The sequence below is a fragment of the Quercus lobata genome, chromosome 1 (assembly GCF_001633185.2).
Source record: "Quercus lobata isolate SW786 chromosome 1, ValleyOak3.0 Primary Assembly, whole genome shotgun sequence".
Taxonomy (NCBI): domain Eukaryota; kingdom Viridiplantae; phylum Streptophyta; class Magnoliopsida; order Fagales; family Fagaceae; genus Quercus; species Quercus lobata.
Genome location: NC_044904.1, coordinates 21,682,585 through 21,703,290, shown reverse-complemented (window position 1 = coordinate 21,703,290; position 20,706 = coordinate 21,682,585). Strand labels below are relative to the sequence as shown.

The 20,706-nt window shown below is 38.4% G+C and overlaps 1 protein-coding gene across 1 annotated transcript; it reads right to left on the bottom strand.

Moving 5' to 3' along the window:
* Positions 1–19,632: 19,632 nt before the first annotated feature.
* On the bottom strand, positions 19,633–20,448 carry LOC115950814. Its single transcript, XM_031068070.1, has one exon. The coding sequence runs from the start codon at positions 20,446–20,448 to the stop codon at positions 19,633–19,635; it is 816 nt and encodes a 271-aa protein (XP_030923930.1).
* Between the last annotated feature and the right edge of the window lie 258 nt (positions 20,449–20,706).

Below are 20,706 nucleotides of genomic sequence, written 5' to 3'. Positions count from 1 at the left end.
GCGAATGTCTGTGGAGCTATCTGATCCACTCTGGTAGGTCAGTTCTATCTTTGGGGTTTCTTCTTCTTCTTTCTTATTATTATAGTTGGAGATACGAGGCAAAATAATATGAACCTGCAATTATTTGATCTCTAGTGGCCAGAATGAACCACAGGAGTCAGGACACTGGTGTATCAAGAAGCTAGCTAGCATTGCCCCACTCAAGGGATCTCATAGAACCTTATTGGCCAAAACCGATTTAGCCATCACTTAGCCCTCTCCTTTCCTTGCCATCTCTCAAAGAGTAAAATTATTTGCTCTATTGCTGTAAATTTTTGATCACATATAATGTTAAGTTTAATAGTTAGAATTTTGTCAAATCATGACAAAGTATGAGTGTTGTTGGATCATGATGTGCATTTTCAAGTCCAAGACAATTACCCAAGTTTGTTCAAGCAAAGAAAATGTCTGAAAGCTCGACACGCTATTGATCGATTGAGCTATGCTTTGACAGACCCTCGATCGATTGGGAATCGGGAGTCTTGATCCCCACAAAAGGCTCTACATTAGCTAAATGATAAGAATTTGAGCTCAACATGGAAGACTATATAAAGACTAATTATAAACAACTAATAAAGAGAGAAGAGAGAGCATGTGTAGCACAAAAATATCAAAACCTATTTTTCTCTCTAATCGCCACACCACACCGAAGATCTAGAGACAAATCTAAATTCGGTAACTCAAAGATTGGTGATCAGCCGTTAAAGCTACAGATTATTCATATAGCATCCACTAATTGTTGATGTGAAGAAATATTTGGAAAGACCCTTGGAATCATGGATTTAGTTCATGAAGAGTGATCTATATGTGAAGAGTACGAGAGTGCTTGGAGCAACCTATGGTCATACTATAAGTAAGACTAGAGGTAGCGATTAGAAATAAGGATCTATTTTAGTTTACAACACTTCAATTATAATAGTAGATTGTTGGTTAACTCTCATATTGGTTTTTCTCTTGGATTCTTGTATTTCAGTTTTCCACTACGTCACTATTTTATTGTGTTAGTGACTTGTTTATTACGTGAGAAATTAACCGGAATTCATAGCACACCATGATTGATTAATTAATCAAATTGACTTTAATTAACTAACAAATTCAACGGAGTCTAAACTTAAACTTTTCATAAAACGTTAATGGTAGCTAGTGGATGTTGATCCATTCACTCAAGAATGATTTTTTTTTTTTTTTTTTTTTTTTAAAGGGTACGTTATCAATTTCCTACATAAATTGTCCGTACAATTTCAGAGTTCAAGTTTAAAGTATCTTCTTTACCTAACTTTTTTTTTGGGGGGAATAACATTATTATCAAATGACCTACATATCTACATGTTTCACATGTGCATTGGTCAGTAAGCTTCCACAACTGATGTTTCTTATCTATGTTCAATTCATTGTCCCTATGTGTTACAGTTCAGCATTTTGTTTCTTGCAAGAGAGAGTAAATAATAGGTACGTAATATACCGCAACTGTGGAAAGCTGTCATTGGTAATAAGTTTATGACACAATCACAGGATTCACAGTTCTATGAAGATAATTCAAATTAGCGATATACCACTACGTACGTACTGCTACAACAGTTGTCTTTGCATGAGAAAATTTCTGAACCTTCATATTTTTATTAGTTTCTTAATAAATTATGTTTGAATGTGCATGGGATTGTAAAGAAGAATAGGGATCAGTAATTCAATATTTTTTTTCTATAATTATTGAAGCAGTTCCTACCAACCCCCGACCTTGCCCTTTATTATTTCATTCTTATCCCAATGCACCTCAGCTTTCTCTTGCCCCCATACCTTTCTAGATTCTTATTAAATTTCATTTGCAAGTAATTCTTCAAAATATATTATTCTTCAAAAGATGAAAAAAACACATGTCATGAATTGCATGTCATTAGGTATAGATAAAAATAGGCGCAGCAAGTCGACACGTACGTACCTTCCTCGAAACAGTGTAAATTAAGGACAAACGTCAGATCAGTGAGGCCATTATTTGGCAACAAAATTATATTGGCAGCATGTAGCTCCAATATTGGAGCCTTTTTCTACGGAGGGCCAATAGTAATCCGATGCCTTTGTGAATCCGTAGCAAAGCTGGCTTCTCCAAATGTATGTAGATATGAGGGGTCTAGATATCACATAGCTGCGCCTTACACACACATGGAATAAAGTTTGAGCTTTAAGACAAGGAAGAAAGAAAAAAAAAAAATAGGCCCCCACAATATGAGATTGACCTTTTTGCCTCCCTCAAAAATAACAACTAAGAAATCCTATTCTAATGCTTGTTATTATAGCAATAAAATTATGATGATTATTAAGAACTGTTCTTAGGAGATAAGATGTTTGGCACTAGTTTGTGGAAAATAATTTAGTGCGACTTAACTAGTTGACGCTTTTTAGTATTAACAATAGAGATATTTAGAGTTTAAATATTCTCATCTCAACAAACAAAATATTATAAAAAATAATATTGTTTAATGGGCAAAACAAAGAAGAAAGATTGTCATTTACAAACTAACATTTTTTTTTATTGAGAACAAACTAACATTCGAATGAATATAATTGGTAACACTTTAATAATATAACAAATAAATATCCATATTAGTTTTTGTGATTGGTGACACATAAACTTATTAGGCTCATGTAGCAAAATTTGTTGTATACTTAATATCAACTAGTTAAGTGAATTGTATGCTAATTATAAGTATAATTAATATGAGAGAGAGAGAGAGAGAGAGAGTCAAATATGGTTTGCTTAGTAGTTAATACTATAATTTTTTTAATTTATACATTCATCATTACAATTCTATTTAGTGGAAAGGAGTCTTATACTTTCATTTGCCTTTATAAAAGAGGGAAATGCATTATTTATTGGAAATCCTATGAAAATGGTCATCATATTTGATTGTATAATATGATTGGGTTCCACTTTTAAAATGGTGGGATTCCTAGTCAGAGAGAACTGACCCACTTCATTCAACCACTATCCATGCTTAAGAATTATGATAAGGCCTTTAGGGGAGTTGTCTTTGATTATGCCCATTTTCTTATTCCACTCACAAGACATCTACTAACCCATAAAATCACGTTTTGTCCCTAGTATTTAGGAACTAATTACCCATATTTATTCTCTCACCCTTTTTATCAATTCCACGTGACTGACGTATTTCCATTTTTTGTATCCCTAGCTAGCACCATGTCTGGTAAGCTTATGTGCAGTTTTGCTCTTCACGTGAAATTTCCTTCTCTAAAACCATGCAAAGGGCGCTTACGCCTTTTTCATTATTCTCAAAACACAAAACTCACATTGGATTTCTGTGGAACCTGGTAAAGAGTAGTTTTTGGCGATACCACCTGCTATCCCCTTGGTTCCTAAAGGGGAAAAAAAAGAGAGAAGATATAATAGTGTTGCAAACTTTAGCATGCTCTAATGACGTGTAATATTTGTGAATTATCTATTGTCGGACATCTAATATTCGATAACTCTAGAGTCACAAAAGATTTCACAACTATTGATGTGATAAGTTGTTATTAATAAATTAAAAGATAATGTCAATGGTGACCACATTATCAAAGTTAATGGGCTAAAATGACAATTACTTAAAATTATAAAATGTATAGTGTATTCCAGTGAGTTCACTATAGAACAAATCTTTAAGGAGATGCCTTGGACTGTGCTAGATATTCTAGTTCGTTGTGATCTCTATAGCACTGGACATGAAATAAATAAAAGAAATTAGATATCATTAAGAGAAAAATCCGTAGCATGAAAAATACCACAAAATGATAAATCAAAAAAATCCAAGCTGCAATATGACGAACCTCATTATCATCAAAATACTATGGCCTTTCTAGGACAATGAGATCTAGATTATGGAAAAATTAAAACAATCCCTATTTCTAGTACACAAGTGTATCTACGGAACACCTTCCAGCACACACGTGTTGTTTCCATGTTACCAGCTTAATAGGGGTCGATTACGGAAGCAAACTTTTGCTCCTCCCACTTGAAGGACGAAGTCCAAGCATCGATAATTTAGATTTGAAATGAGTGACACAATTATGCTAAGTCCAAGAATGTAGCTAGAGAAAAATTTCAATGATTTGAAATCTGAATACTTTGTGCACTTATGTATGGAACCTTATACACAACTTTTAGAGCATTCACAATGGGAATTGTAAATGCCATATGTTAGCAATATTTAGCATCAAGTCTCAAAAGTACTCAACAGCTGGCTTGTTAAACTTGTAAAATTGTAAATTTTTTTTGGCATTGTGCTACAGTACTATCATAAATGTATGATGGTACTGTAGCACAATGCCAAAAGATTATATTAATATTTTATTCCTAAATATCAAGCTTTTCTCTCTCATTCACATGGTCTCTCATCTCTCTTTGTCTTTCTCTGTCTCTCACTCACTTTCCTCTCTTTCTCCCTCTTCTCTATCATCTCTCCGTTTCTCCCTCATACCACTGCCATAGTCTAGACTCCAGATTCACTCTACAATCAACGAAGTTCCACCATGATCATCAACCTAGTCTCAAACCCATGTCAAAACTCCAGTCCACAAATCCACCATACCAATGCTAAAGTGGTGTTGTTCTCAACAGTCGCTAATACCCACAAGAATTGCAGAGAATAGCCATCGTCTTTGCCACATAGAACCCATATTTGTTCTCCAATTCCACTGGTGGAGATCGGCGTGGTGGCATGGTTGAGTTGGAGATTGGCGTGGTGGGTTTCTAGATCAATGAGATTGGCGGTGGTGGGTTTCTGGGTTCGGCGTTGTGGTTATTGTCGAAGAGATCAGTGGTGGTAGTTGTTTCTTGTGGTTGTTGTTGGTGTTTTTTTTTTTTTTTTTTTTGGTGGTTTTTGTGGTGGTTGTTTCTTGTGGTGGTTGTTGTTGGTGGTGGGTTTGGTGGTTTTTTTAATGGGTTTTGGTGGTTGGCATGGCGGTGGCATGGTGGTGGCTCTTGTGGTTGTGGTTGTGGTGGTGGTTGCTAGCTAGTGGTGTGGTGGGTTTGTTGGGATGTGAGTGACAGTGGTTAGTTTTTTTTTGGTGGTGGCTGGATTTTTAAAATATATTTTACGGTGGTGGTGATCTTTTAGACCCAGAAAAATGAAGAGGAAGAGAGATTGAGGGAAAAGCTAGAGAGAGGAGAGGAAGAGAGAGAAAGAGGTTGTGAAATTAATATTTTGCTGAATAGATGATGTAAATAAGAAATGGGATGTTGGGTGTATTGTAAAATAGTATGCTATAATTGATAAAGTAGCTTTTTGGGATGATAAAATAGGATAGGATGACATTTTTCATTGTGAATACTCTTAGAGAGAAGAATTGAGGCTATACTAGTGCTAAACATATCTGTTTTTGTTCCCTTTTTCCTAAGCCTAAACAATGAAAAAGGAGGTCACAACTTGTAATATTTAGAGAAAAAACCTTGTACTTCGTAGACAAATCCTCATTCTTAATCCACTCATCTTGTGATCCCAAAGAGTGTTTGATTGTTTGAAACCACAGAGTTTCATTCCAATAAGTTTACCGTAGAAGAAATATTCAAGAAGGTGACTTAAAAGTACACCAAACGTTTTGATTTGTGGAAAGGAAATTACTATAGAAGTATTCTAGAGGTTTCGGGATTACTGCGGTAATAATAAGGTAAGCAGGTTGTTTGCAAATGTTGCATAGAAGGTCTAGGTTGCAAAGGTTTTAGTAAGTCTTAACTATTTGTTATTGTTTTTTCATAGTGGATTTTCTATGGGATTGTCTCAATCCTATAGAATGGTTTTTCCTTTGAAAAGTTGCCTCATTGAGTTTTCCATTTCTTAGCCAGATTCTGTGTTATTGCTTTTATATTGTCTTGCTTTACGATTTGGCGTGTTCTAGACTGTAATAAAATATAATTATATTGTGGACTACATATTTGAAATAGTTTGAAAATTAATTAACAAAGGGTCTAAATTAGAATTTTCAAATCTTATTTAGAATGCAAACAAAATAAATCTTTCATATAGCACAAGTTGTGTAACTCTAGGTTGGCCTAAGATTTAGTCTATTGTAAATCCGCTATAATGGATTCATTGTGATATAAAGTTTAATTGTAAAGACATACTATTAAGGGTTTGCTACATTTTGCCTTGTACATAATAATGCTGTCCATTATAAAAATAATGGCCCAATACGCCAATGCCAAGTGTCCAAGGAAAATTTAAATAATGAAGAGAGAGGAAAGTAAAAAACAGAGAAAATCAAAGGTTTGCTTCAACTCACCAAATTAACTCATATATGACTCAATGTCTTAAAACAAAGTGTGATCATTTGGTAGGTTCCGTAATGGATTATATGGATAATTTAGTTTGTTATACGTATATAGATTTTTGCATGGACCCTAAGACATGTTGCTATTAACCTAGAAATGATTAGACTAAGTTACGTAGCCATTAGCTAATAGCCATTAGATATTAGGCAATTGTCCTTTGACCATGTACTATATCAGCTATCATGAAAACAAGGGTGAGAATGATGCGAACCTACGCAGGGGCCACTACAGCTATGGTATCATAATTTTGGCATATTCCAGCAATGGATCAGATTATTAGAGAGCTCCAAAAAATACACAGGTATGTGTGCATGGAGTACTGTTTTTGTTAAGATTCAACATTAATTGTCCTTCAGTAGAAAAGTCGCACATTGTCTGATGAGAAGATAGTATTTTCTATTTTGTCTAATAAGAAAGCAAAAAATCCTCCAATGGAAAAGCAGCACATAGCTACTCTAACACTACATAAAGATGATGGAGGTCCCAAGGAAAACAGACACTTGTACTGCGTTGAAATCTACACCCAAGGATGTGAATGTCTTTACCCATTCTTCCTCTCTTTCCATCTCTTTTCTTTCTTTCTCCATTGTAAATACCACTTATTTAAAAGTCGGACTGGACTGGTTGTTGAACCGAAAGTCTCTAAATCAGTCTAGTAAAAACCAAGAAAAATCGGTAAAAATCCTAGAATTGGACACAATTTTTGTTCTTTGACCGTTCCTATTTTTGAAACCAAAATACATATACTACTCAATATTTTTTCTGGAATATAGTGGATTATTTAGCTAATTTGAACCCATGGTTTTCTCCCTTTACAAACACATACAGGGTATCCACGCTTAAAAGAAAGTGTTTATTTTCCTTTACATTTTCTTGTTCTTAAGCTTTATTTTCTCATTACCAAACAAGAGGATCCAAGTGCTATGTAAAAGTCATGGTAGAAACTTCGTACCTTATTCATATAATCACACCATTCTACGTACCGTGTACAGGACGCTAAGGTAAAACCATGTTAATTACATGCATTCTCTTCCTTTCTCTTTTATTTTCTTCATGTTATTCTTTACATTTTTCTCATATAGTTTATCATTATTTTATAACAGACTCTTGTCATTTTTAACTTAGTATCAAAGTATGTTTTATTTTTTTTTCATTTTTAACTAAGGATATGTTGTTAAGTTGCACCGTTTGTATGACATGATAGATATGAATGTATAGCATTATGATACAAAGGTGTTCATGGGATTTGAGCATCTTATGTTCAAATCTTACTAAATCAAAATATATAAGTTACCAAAATAATTGTCAACAGTTTTAGAGTTTAGTGGCTTTTCTTATTATCATTTAAGAGAAGAACGGATTTGAATCCCTCCCATATTATTGTAACCATTGAAATATTAAAAAAAATGTTAAACCTTGAATTCTTTTATTCGCAACACAATCAAGGAATGAGCAAGCTCATCATCAGGACTTACCTTTTAAAATAGGGTAGGCATCTCTTTCATAATTTTATAGGTTTGAGAGTTGGGCCAATAATCCATTATTTCTCATCAAATCAAAAGGTACTTTGTTCTAGACATCTTTCACTTAGAAGGCATGTAACTCAAGCAAAGGACACTAATTAATCAATGTCTTACAAGATTTTGACCCAAAAGAACATTTAGAATTAAAAAAATTGACATTTTTGCCTGTAGAACCTTTTGAAGAGGTTTCAAATCAACTTTAATGTTAATGATTATAGTACCCCATAACTTAAAGATTAAAACTCATTAATTGGAGAAATTTCCTTGTAGACAAGTCGCCCGCCATATTTCTCAGCCAAAAAATAAAGAAGAGTCTCTGCCGCCATACTTTATTGACGATCATGTTTCTTTTTGGCTTAATGGAAACATTTTATTGATGTCCATGTATCATGGTTATTGCTAATTTCATTAATTTTGTCGTAAAAGCTCTCACTTTTTTTTTTGGTACCGCCATTCAAAAGTGTACGTAGGAGTTCTGTTGCTTTCTTGACTCAAGTAATTGATCTCCTCCAATGGTCGCTATCATTCCAAAGAGTTCAAATTCTAATATGTTTCATGCCCTTGTGCCGTCACTTGGTATTTGCGTTCATATCCATCAATTCTTTATATATCTTTCTAGCTTTTTTTTTTTTTTTTTTTTTTTTTTTTTTTGAGAAAGTTTATCTTTCTAGCTAATACACATTAACCAACCAATTATTATGTTCCATGCATTTTGTATAGAGAGTCCTAAAAATGATACAGTTTAACCAGTGGAGTTCTAACTTCTAATCATATTATATCATTAAATAATTGAATAAATCAATTTTGATTATATATATTTCTTCCAACATTCTAAATACACATACATACGTACGTGTATATATACAAACCTTGAATACTTTATCCAATCTTTATCTTTTCCTTTTCCCTTTCCCTTTTATAATATATACATATATATATATATATATATATTTTATATATATATATTAATTATATAAAAGGGAAAGGGAAAAGGAAAAGATAAAGACTGGATAAAGTATTCAAGGTTTGTATTTCTTCTCTCCAGGAGACTTGGGGACCATTATTTCATCTTCATGTTGTAGGATTTGCATTCAATTAATTAAGTGTGCTAGCAAACACGGCAAGCGTTTTGCGTTTTTCTTTAGATCCCGCGCACTATTTATGGGACCCGTAAGTACGAAAAATGCAGCAAGAAGCAATAAACTTGGGTTTCACGGGTATTATTCATAATTTAAAAATTATTTTGTTACAGTATTTTCAGTAATAAATTTTCAGTTTTCAACAATAAACGGTATCCAAACAGACTCTAATTAATCACTTGTTCATTAGAGAATATGATTGTAGAAGTGCTATTGATAATCAATTTGAAAATTCACCAGGTTAGTAAATTTGTCCTTATATAATTACCTACCAAGTGCAGTGCTGCTGTTTCCCAATAATAAATCAAGCTTTTTTTTTTTTTTTTTTTTGGAGAAAGTGATTGTATTTTCTTTATACATTTAAGTTAACAACAACAATAACAACTATTAATATTAATTTTATTATTTAAAAATTAAAATAGAGTTTTTTTTTTTTTTTTTAATAAAAAAAATCTATTAAAAAGGGTACTCAAAAGAACTGTACCATCGTGGCCAAGGAGCTAGGGCTAGTGAGTAGTATTTGTCAACTTTTTGACAAACAATTGATTCTAATCTAATATGGAACATTTAATGATGACCACCGACTTGGCATTTGTCCATTGAGAGAATGAATGTCACATTATTTTCTTGGCTTTGTCGCTTTTTTCAATTTCAACATCAGGACCAGCGGCCAAAGCTTATATACCATCCTTATCAAAGAAAAGAAAGAAGCAAAGTTGTAGTGTTGTACACCTAATTTGAATATAGCTAGCTGTAACCTGCAAGTTAAGAATCTTTCATTGCATGTGAGTCTCTCTCTCTCGCTTCAAACATTGTCTTGTTGACGTTAAATTTAGCAAATGGTAAAAACATTGAAAGGCCCATTAGAGCAGACACAAACTACTAATCTAGCTACTATATTAAGAATCATTAGAAAAATGTTGACTGGTTAAAATAATTTGATCTTAACACTGTTTTTTACTCTTTTATTTCTCATTTCAGATATTTTGGGTTCTTAGTTTGGATTTCATAGGAGGATATATGCATTATGCATTTGAAGCATTTTTGGTCAAACTATATAATTGTTGCTGCTCACAAGTGTTGTGGGTTGATATGACAATATATATCACCATAATAGAGTAGAACTTATATGTTCAAATTTATCTTCTGTTGATATTTTCCTTACAAATTACAATTGTAGTAAAATTTTTGACATATTAAGATCTTGGACCCTTTATTTATTTATTTATTTTTATCCCCAACTTGTGGATTAAATAGCCAAAGTGACCCTATCTAGAAATTCCATTTGTATTTTCATTGCCTAGTTGTCTCAGAAAAAAAAAAAAAAATGCTCGTATAAATATTACTATGTCTTATCGTCCATGACATATACCACAACCTCCATGGATGAGTACTACAAGTTCACTAATTTGGTTATTCGATTCCAATCTAACTTAGATAAGACGTAATAGAAGATAATAACATTTTTTTTTCTTTTTTCTTTTAAATTTATTTTATGAATAAGTACTTTTATTGAAGCTAGTAATTAACATCCTGAGTAGTTTATTAAAAAAAAAAAATCCTGAGTATGTCAACTATGACTTATTCAACGGAAAAATTCTTCCCTTTTCTTGGACCAAAATATTTTGTTGTTTCTTTCCTCTTGCCTCTCTCGCTTTTTTATTTATATATATATATATATATATATATATATATATATATATAAAAAGATTGTTTACTGTGTGACGGACTTGTTGACCGAACGGATCGAGTAAACTCAACCGTTCACCTCAAAATTCCATGAATTTATACCATATTTCCAATCCCATGAATCATGTTGGTTTGAATTCATTGATTCAACAATCACAAGGAGAGGAGAAATCGCCGTTCATTTTGGAGTAGAAAATTGGGAGCTAGGTACCGCAGAACATGAGACAATAATTTGTGCTCCCCCTTTGACTTGGGAGAGAGTTAGCTTCTTTAATAATTTGTGCTCCCCCTTCATTGAATTATGCCTTGCATACAAAATGTTCAAAATCTCATACTAACCTCTCCCAAGTTCCAACATCATCACCACATTTATTATTATCATTTGTTGTTGTCATCAATAAAGAAAAAATAATAAATTCATTAAAAAAAAAAGTCTCAGAAACTATAAAAATAATTACAAAGACTAATGAAACAATTAATTATTTCCATTGCCTTACTCAATGAATTTTCTTTTAAGCCAGAATGGAAATCATAAAAAGGTTAGATCTCATTTTAATTAGATACAAATTTTCAAATCCAAAGGGTTTTTCAAATCAGATGATGCCGTAAATATCACTAGTGAGCTATACGATTCTTGCACGTTTGTAACGATACCTACAAAGAAAAGAGAGAAGACCTAACAGAGAGCATCAGTGTGGTGCCAGCCAAACACCCTCCAAAGGTCAAGTTAGAACTATTCTCACAACTCTAGAGTGCTAGAGAAGGGTAAATTATGCGTACCTTAATTTGTGAGAGTATTGGGGTTTTTATAGTAGTAGAAGGTTGGCCTCTCTTCCTTGGTGAAGAAGTATTTTCCTTATAGGAATCCTCTTGAATAGTCCCAAACGTGATAGACAAGACATTTCCTTGTAGGGAAGATCTTCACTAATGCACGTATCTTCTGGAATTCTCTTTGTGTTAGGATTCCTATTTTTCTTGGGATTCTATGATGGTTCAAGTGTGTGTCGCAAGTATTTCCCATCTAGGGTTTTCGCTGCACCTTGGGCTTGCCCTCTATCGACCCATGGACTAGATCCGTCAGGCCCAATTTAACGAAGGTCATACCATATTTTTACCCCTTCAGTTGCCCCCTTCACCCTATGGATCCGTCATGCTTGAGTGGAAGGACCAATGGGGTGACGGTTCAATATTCTGGGGTTGACGGTTCAAAGGCCTGTGGATTGATGGATTTCAAAGAGGACGACGTGAATTGCGCCCATTCCTGACAGGTTGTCTGAAGCAATTATGATGCATGACACATGTCGCTCTTTGATTAGGTTTTTCCTCGGATTGAAGCGTCGCTTCGTCTTCCGTGCACTTCCTATATATATATATATATATATATATATATCATACTCCTCCTCTCTCATTTCTCCATTCTCAACTGAAACACTTTGTCAGAGCACTACCGTTATCCTTGTCATAAAGCGATCCGTTCAATAGCTGTATCTGTCATCAACACAACCGTCATCCTTCACTCATTCACAGATTTGGTGAGTATTCTCTTTTCACAAGTCCTGCAAATATACTTTTTATTTTCCTAGACTTTATACACACCCGTCAGCACCTCTAGATCCGTCAGTCTTAGGTTTTATCGTCACGTGTAGGCAATGTCTAGTGCGTCAAGTAATCAGTCAGTCGTTCGTGACGGGGCAGATTACGAGGAAGTATACCCGTTCGGCCACAGAAACCAAGAGAGTCCAGGCGAAGAGAGGAGTCCGTTCGCCTCTTCCTCATCCTCAACAAATGAGGATATGGAGATGGCTGAACCAGAGGATATTTCTGATGATGGCGAGGAACAACTAATAAGATCCGTCGTAGGTGCTGATGGACTTAGGAAGTTCATCATGCTACCAGAGTGGACAGTGCATAACTTCACATCCACCATCAAGGAGAAACACTTCAACACTCTTAGGGCTAATTTTCAAATTCCAGATAATATCCCAATCTGTCTACCCTATGTATCAGAGAAATGTTATTATAAAGGGGTAGAAGGTGTCGGGGTGTACGAACAGATGCTGAAGGCGGGACTTAGGTTTCCACTAAGTACCTTTCATCGTGAGCTTCTCAAGTATTTGGGTCTGTCCGTCACCCAAATATCTTCGAACGCCTGGAGGGTCTTCATAGCAATGGAGATCCTGTATGGTGCTATGACAGACGGTGCTAGGAGGCTGACGGTGCGGGAATTCCTCCATTGCTATCGTCCAGATGAAATAGACAAATCAAGGGGGATGTATAGTTTTGCTAGTAGGAGTCTGTTGTTGAAAGTTATATATGAAACCCCCGACTCAAATAGAGATTGGAAGAGTCGTTATTTCTTCCTAGAGGGTGACGAGTGGATGGGTCGTTCAGGGGACACGGAACATATGCCCGTCAACACCACTTGGGGCATATTGAATCCGTCCAGTATGCACCCATCGTAGTTTATAAATTCCTTACGTTTGTTCAGTTATAGTTTCTCCATCACTTTTCACTATCCTCTTCTTTTGTATTTAGACGGCGTCCACAAGTTAGTCTTGAGGAGTTCAGTTTTCTTGAGAAGATTTTTTCCAAGACCAAGCCGGAGGAAACGACTTGGGCAAAGCTAGTGAATCCTGATACTATCCACTGGTATTGTGATGGTCCTGAACCAACGCTAGAAGCCGTCAGATATAACGCTAAAATTCGAAGACGTAAGTTCGTCAACCTTATTTTGCTTAAATGGCTTTTACTTTGTTAGTTAATAACTTCATCCGTCCTCCTTTACAGAGATGGACAATGCTAAGAGGAGGGCATTGATTAAATCACAGGCCGCCAAGAAAAAGGAGTCTGGCGATGTGGCTCCTAAGGGGATGGGCTCAAGTATTCTATTGATAAAAAGGAAGCAACCGTCCAAAGGGGACTGTCCACTTAAGAAACCCAAGGTCCCATTGGAGCCCGTCGTAGGGTTAATGGCTGAGGGTGCGAAGACGGTCACCCCAGCAAAGCCTGGGTCTGGCAAAGGCTTTATGAAGGCCCCGTCCACTAGCCAGGAGAAGCCAGCTTCCCTCCTTCGTGACGACTCCAAATATGCCTTGGAGCAACTTTCATTCATTATCACGTCGGAGGACTACGAGGATTTAGGCAATCACTCCACGGAGGCAATGGGGGAGATGGGGTTTTTCGCGATTGCTCAGGTAATCCTTGTCCATCGGCTCCTCGTCCGTCCATTCCACTTTGTTTTTTATCTAACCCTTTCTTCTAACTTTTTGTCTTAGTCCATGATTATGATGAAGGGGCTAATGGATTGGTGCCTTAACTGTGAGACGGCTCTGGAACGTGTTCGAGCAAAGGCAGAGCAGACGGAGGATGAGTTGGGTCAACTTAACAAATGGAAATCCACAATGGAGAAAAAGTTTGAGCTTTCAAAGTAGGTGAGGAAGGTGCTTGAGCAAAGGACGGACGAGGTGAGGAAGGCCATGGAGGTCAGAGACAAGGAGGTCCAAGACCTAAAGGAAAAACTCTGTCAAGCTAAGGAGGTGGCGATACGAGAGTACCGTGACTCAGATGCCTTGCTGTCCGAGCTGGGAGACTCATTCCTGCAAGGTTTTGATGATGCTCTCCGTCAAGTTAAGAAGGCCTACCCTGCTCTGGATGTGTCTATGATAAAAGTTAACGACCAAGCCCAGATGTCTGTTATGCCCGTCGCCTCAGAGAATACATATGATCTTTTTGCTGAGGATGCAGCCCAAGGCAACGGAGAGTTAGCTCAAGCACAGAATGTTCAAGGCCAAGAAAAAGATGCAGACCCTGAAGAATAGAGTTTTTCTTTCTCTTTTTTTTTTTTTTTTGCTAAGTTTGAGAGTAATCTGTCATTAAATTTGTGTATTGAACAACTACCCTTCGAGGGTTTTATTCGTCAATGGTATTTATTTTGTTTTATTCTGCAGTTTTATGCCCGTCTTATTTGTATTTTGTGTGACTAGTTACTATCTTTATTATTTGAACGAGATGTATAAATCTCCGTCCTCTTCAATTGTCCACTTCTTGGGCTAAGATTTTCATCCTTAACGGATGACCCGTCCTCTTTCTTTTTTATTTTTTATTAAAGGACAGGCTTAACATTCAAGGATGGTCCGTCTACTTTAATGACTAAAATCAATCTTTTTAGATAATCTGTTCAATTTATGGACTAAATTTTTACCATTTTGGACGATTCTTCCACTTTATGGAGAACTGTCCACCTTTATGGACTTGTACATAATTTTAGATCTTGTATGGATGAACCGTCCACCTCAAATACTAGGTAGTTTATCCCGTCCTTTCTTGTGGACTTAGAATTTTTACCTTATGGGCTGATCTGTGCTTTCTGTGGTTTTTGGCTTATGTCCGTCCATGTTTTTGGACATTGGAATTTTTCATCCTTATGGGACGATCTGTTCAGTTCGTGGACTTATTTATATCCGTCCCCTTTTATGGACTTAAGAAATTTCACCCGTCTAGGATGATTCGTCCAGCTTGTGGACTTTGTTTGTGTCCGTCCACATTTATGGACTCAAAAGATTTCACCCATCTTGGATGATCCGTCCAGCTTGTGGACTTTATTTATTATCCATCCACTTTTATGGACTTTGAATTTCACCCGTCTAGGATGATTCGTCCAGCTTGTGGACTTTGTTTGTGTCCGTCCACATTTATGGACTTGAGAAATTTCATCTTTCTTGGGATGATCCGTCCAGTTTGTGGACTTTATAAGAATTCAGGTTGAAAAGACAGTTATGCCTGAATATTCAATTGTGTATTTGTAGAAAAGTACCTGCCCCTTGGGCTTAAAAAGATACTCAAAGTATTGTAGCAAGTAAAAAAGTACCTGCCCCCTTGGGCTTAAAAAGATACTTGAAGTATTGTAGCAAAAAGTTAAAGTAAAACTAATAATTGTAGTAAAAACTAGGAAGAAAAACTGGAAATAGCGTCGTTGCTCTTCATGCTGTCTCTACTGATAGTATTTCCATAGGTGCTCCGTGTTCCATGGGTGCTGAAGCTTTTGTCCGTCTAGTGTCTTGAGGTGGTAGGTGCCCTTCCTCTGCCATGATGCGATCCTATAGGGTCTTTCCCAGTTGGGGCCGAGTTTTCCTTGCGAATGATCTCTAGTAACGCCCATTACGTTTCGCAGTACAAGATCTCCGACCTGAAAGTCTCTACGCCTAACGTTGGAGTTGTAGTGTTTCGCCATGAGATTCTGATATCGCGCCATCCTTTGCTCCGTTGTCATTCGTACCTCATCCACTAGGTCGAGCTGAAGTCACATGGCCTTTTCGTTCTTATTCTCATCGTCGCTCTCCACCTGAAAGCTTGTGAGCCTTACTTCTGTTGGGATGACAGCTTCACTTCCGTATGCTAATCAAAACGACGTTTCTCCAGTGGGCGTTCTTGCTGTAGTTCTGTATGCCCACAGAACGCTTGGTAGCTCGTCCGACCAGATACCCTTTACCCCCTCGAGCTTGGTCTTGATGATCTTGAGCAAGGACCGGTTCGTGACTTCAACTTGCCCGTTGGCCTGTGGGTGTGCTAGCGACGAGTAGTGATTCTTGATACCTAGCTTCGAGCAGAAGTCCTTAAATGCGCTGTTGTCAAATTGCTTTCCGTTGTCAGAGACAAGCACTCTGGGTATCCCGTACCTGCATATGATATTCCTCCAAACAAAGCTCCGAATATTCCTCTCTGTGATAATGGCTAGGGCTTCTGCTTCCACCCACTTAGTGAAGTAGTCGATACCAACTACCAGAAATTTTAACTGCCTAATTGCTGCTGGGAAGGGGCCTTTGATATCTAGTCCCTATTAAGCAAAGGGCCAAGGGGCCGTCATGGGGGTTAGTTCCTCAGATGGTTGCCTGATGAGATTACTGAACCTTTGACACTTGTCACAGGCCTTGACATAAGCCTGTGCGTCCTTCATCATTGTAGGCTAGTAGTATCCTGCTCGGTTCAACTTGTGCACCAATGACCGTGCCCCTGAGTGGTTTCCACAGATACCCTCGTGGACTTCTCTCATTACGTAATCTACTTCTTCGTAGCATAGACACCTCAGGTACGGCCAAGAGAACCCTCTTTTGTACAAAACATCTTTTATCAGCATTAATCGCGATGCTTGGACCTTCACCTTTCTAGCGGCGTCACTACCGTTTGGTAAAACGCCAGTCTTTAGGTATGATATCAAAGGCGTAGTCCAATTGCTTTCAGAATTTAGTTCCTGCACATTTTTTCTATCATCAATAAGTGAGGAGACTTGGACAAATGACAATACCTGTTCGGGGATAAGCATAAATTCTGCCGAGGCTGCTTTTGCTAGTCGGTCGGTGCATTCGTTTTCCCCCCTCGGGATTTGAATGAATTTGACTTCGAGGCTACTGATTCGATTCTTTACCTCTTCTAGATACCTCTTCATCCTAGCCGTCATTAATCTAACTTGTTACTACCTATGAGTTGCAATGTACGACCACGTTTTCAGCACCTACAGCCTTTGCGAGGTCTAGCCCTGCCACCAAGGCTTCGTATTCTGCCTCGTTGTTGGTTGTGGGGAAATCTAGTCGGATCATGCACTCGATCTTATCCCCCTCTGGGGTTTGGATCACTACACTAGCCCCTCCTGCTCGTCTATTTGAAGATTCGTCCGTATAAATATTCCACTGTCGCGTATCCTCTGCCCCCTGGCCATATCCAAGAATGAATTCGGCGATGAAATCAGCCACCACCGGTCCTTTTACAGCCGTTCGTGGACGGTACTGTATGTCAAACTCGCTGAGCTCTATAGCCCATAAAGCCATTCTTCCTGCTACCTCGGGACTACTCATAGCTCTTCTCAAGGGCTTGTCCGTCAAGACAATGATGGTGTGTGCTTGGAAGTATGGTTTGAGTTTTAGCGCAGCAGTTATCAACGCGAAGGCCAACTTCCCCATCTGAGGGTACCGCTCTTCCACTCCCCGGAGTGCTTGGCTTGTGAAGTAGACTGGTTTCTGAGATCCATCTTCCTCTCTCACCAAAGCCACGCTAACAGCGGCTTGTGAAACAGCTAAATATAGGTAAAGCTCTTCTCCTGGCTCGGATGGACTGAGCAATAGTGGAGATGAAAGATAGGTCTTTAAGTTGTCAAACGCCACTTGGCATTTGTTCGTCCATTCAAATGATTTTTCATAGTGCAGAAGAAAGGTAGACATTTGTCCGTCGCTTTCGAGACGAACCTGTTAAGGGCCGCAATTTTGCCATTCAAACTTTGCACTTCCTTGACCGTCCTCGGTGGTTCTAACTCTATTATGGCCCGTACTTTCTCCGGGTTGACCTTTATACCTCTTTGGGATACTATGAAGCCCAAGAATTTCCCCGCCGTCACTCCGAACGCGCACTTGCCTGGGTTCAACTTCATGTTATATAACCGGAGAGTGTCGAAGATCTCCCGGAGGTCGCCTAGATGATCATCCTCGTGTAGGCTTTTCACCAGCATATCATCAACATAAACTTGTACTTTCCTCCCAATCTGGTGCGTGAACATCTTGTTCATTAATATTTGGTATGTTGCTCTGGCATTTTTAAGTCCGAATGGCATCACCTTGTAGTAAAACAGTCCCTGGCTGGTGACAAAAGAGGTCTTCTCTTGATCGGCTTCTTCCATCTTAATCTGGTTGTAGCCCGAGAAAGCATCCATGAAGCTCAAAAGCTGGTGTCTTGCGGTTGAGTCTACCAAATTATCTATCCGAGGGAGTGGATAGCTGTCTTTGGGGCAGGCCTTATTGAGGTTCGTGAAGTCTACGCACATCCTCCATTTTCCGTTAGCCTTCTTAACCATGATGACATTTGCCAACCAATCGAGGTAGTACACTTCTCGGATGAAATTTGCCTCAAGCAACTTTCATACTTCCACGGCAATGGCTTTGTCCCGCTCCTGAGTGAATACTCGTTTCTTTTGCCGGATTGGGGAGAATGTGGGTGATACATTCAGTTTGTGAACCATGATTTTGGGGTTGATCCCTAGCATATTCTAGTGACTCCAGGCGAACACGTCTTGATTGTCTCTTAAGAATGCCGTGAGCTCCTGGCGCACCAGCCAGCTTGCCAATGTACCTACTCTAGTCATCCGTTCTGGTTTTGAGTCATCAAGGATTATTTCTTCTAACTCTTCAACTGGTTCTGCTACTGTCCGTCGTTCCTCTATGCACATTGTTTGCTGTTGATCGTCCATTTCTAGCATAGTAATGTAGCATTCTCGTGCTGCCACCTGATTTCCATGCAATTCTCCTACTCCATAATCCGTTGGGAACTTGATCATTAAATGGTATGTTGAAGTTACAGCCTTCCATGAGTTGAGGGTGGGTCGTCCGAGAATGGCATTGTAAGCGAACGAATAGTCGACCACTAGGAATGTTACTTCCTTAGTGATTTGCTGGGTGTAATCTCCCATCGTTACTATCAATGTGACGACACCGATGGGGAACACTCTCATCCCTTCGAAGCCAACTAGAGGGGCATTAACTTGGACCAATTGTTCTTTGTCAACTCTCATCTGCTGAAAAGCCGGGTAATACAAGATGTTTGCCAAACTGCCGTTGTCGACCAGAACCCGGTGCATGTTGTAGTCTCCTACCCTTAGGCTGACAACAAGCGTGTCGTCATGCGGGTGGTGCAGCCTTCAAGCATCTTCTTCTGAAAATCCAATGACAGGGTTGTCGATCCGTGCCATCTTGGGTACAGTGCCCATGAGCTGGACGTTCTGGACCATTCTTAGGTAGGTCTTCTTGGCTTTTTTGGACTACCCAGAAGTTGTCGTGCCCTCTACGATCATTCTTATGTTTGCAATGGGCGGCCTTGGGTGCTCATTCTTCCGTCACAGGGTTTGCTTTTAGGGTGGATCCACTTTCTCCTTGCTCACGAACCTCTATAGTTTCCCTTGTCTTATAAGGGCCTCTATTTGCTGTTTTAAATTGTAGCAGTTAGCTGTGTCGTGCCCGTGGTCTCGATGGAAGCGACAATACTTATCCCTTGGTCTCTTGTTGGGATCTCCCTTCAACTTGCCGGGGAACGTCAGAGTTCCTTCGTTTTTGATCTGCATCAAGACCTGATCTATTAGGGCAGTTAACGGGGTGAAGCTCCCAGTGGGGGGTTTGGAGCGTCTATCATCCTGTCGATCTCCGGTCCTAGCCATTTTGCACCCCCTATCCTGTCGTGTATCCTCTTGTCTTTCTCTTTTCTTGGGCTTATCTTCGCGGGCCAACAGTGCGTCCTCCGCGTTCATATACTTGGTAGCCCTGTAAAGCACTTCCGACATGGTCTTTGGATCGTTCTTATATAGAGAAAATAGGAACTTACCCTTTCGTAGCCCATTAGTGAATGTTGCCACGAGTATCTTGTCGTCCGCCTCGTCAATTGAGAAAGCCTCCTTGTTAAAATGAGTTATGTAGGACCTCAGCGTCTCGTCTTCTTGTTGCTTAATGTTCATTAGGCATGCAGTTGACTTCTTGTATCTGTGTCCTCCTATGAAGTGCGAAGTGAACTGAGCGCTCAGCTCCTTGAAAGTACTGATAGAGCCAGACATTAACCGACTGAACCAAATTCTCGCAGCACCCTTCAACGTTGTAAGGAAGGCCTTACACATGATCTTGTCTGCAACTCCTTGAAGGTGCATCAAGGTTTTGAAGGTCTCTAAGTGATCTAGAGGATCCTTGACTCCATCGTAACTGTCTATATGTGGCATGCGGAATTTATGCAGTAGAGGGAAGCAATTGACGGAGGCAGTGAACGGTGAGTCGATTCAGTTGACTAGGTCGTCAAGATTGCTGGATACTCGTCCCTTGAGGGCGTTCATCATAACTTCCATTTGCTCTTTCATTGCCTGCATCTCTGCGACAATAGGCGGAGTCGCATCCATGAAGGTTGGGAGGCTTAGGTTTTGTCGCTCCGATCTGCTTGGGGCGTTACTACCCTCCGGTCTCTCCTGGTTCCTGTGATCAGT

What these genes read in the sequence shown, in the direction of transcription:
- LOC115950814 (XM_031068070.1), bottom strand. Translation starts at nt 20,448, where the DNA reads ATGCCACATATAGACAGTTACGATGGAGTCAAGGATCCTCTAGATCAC.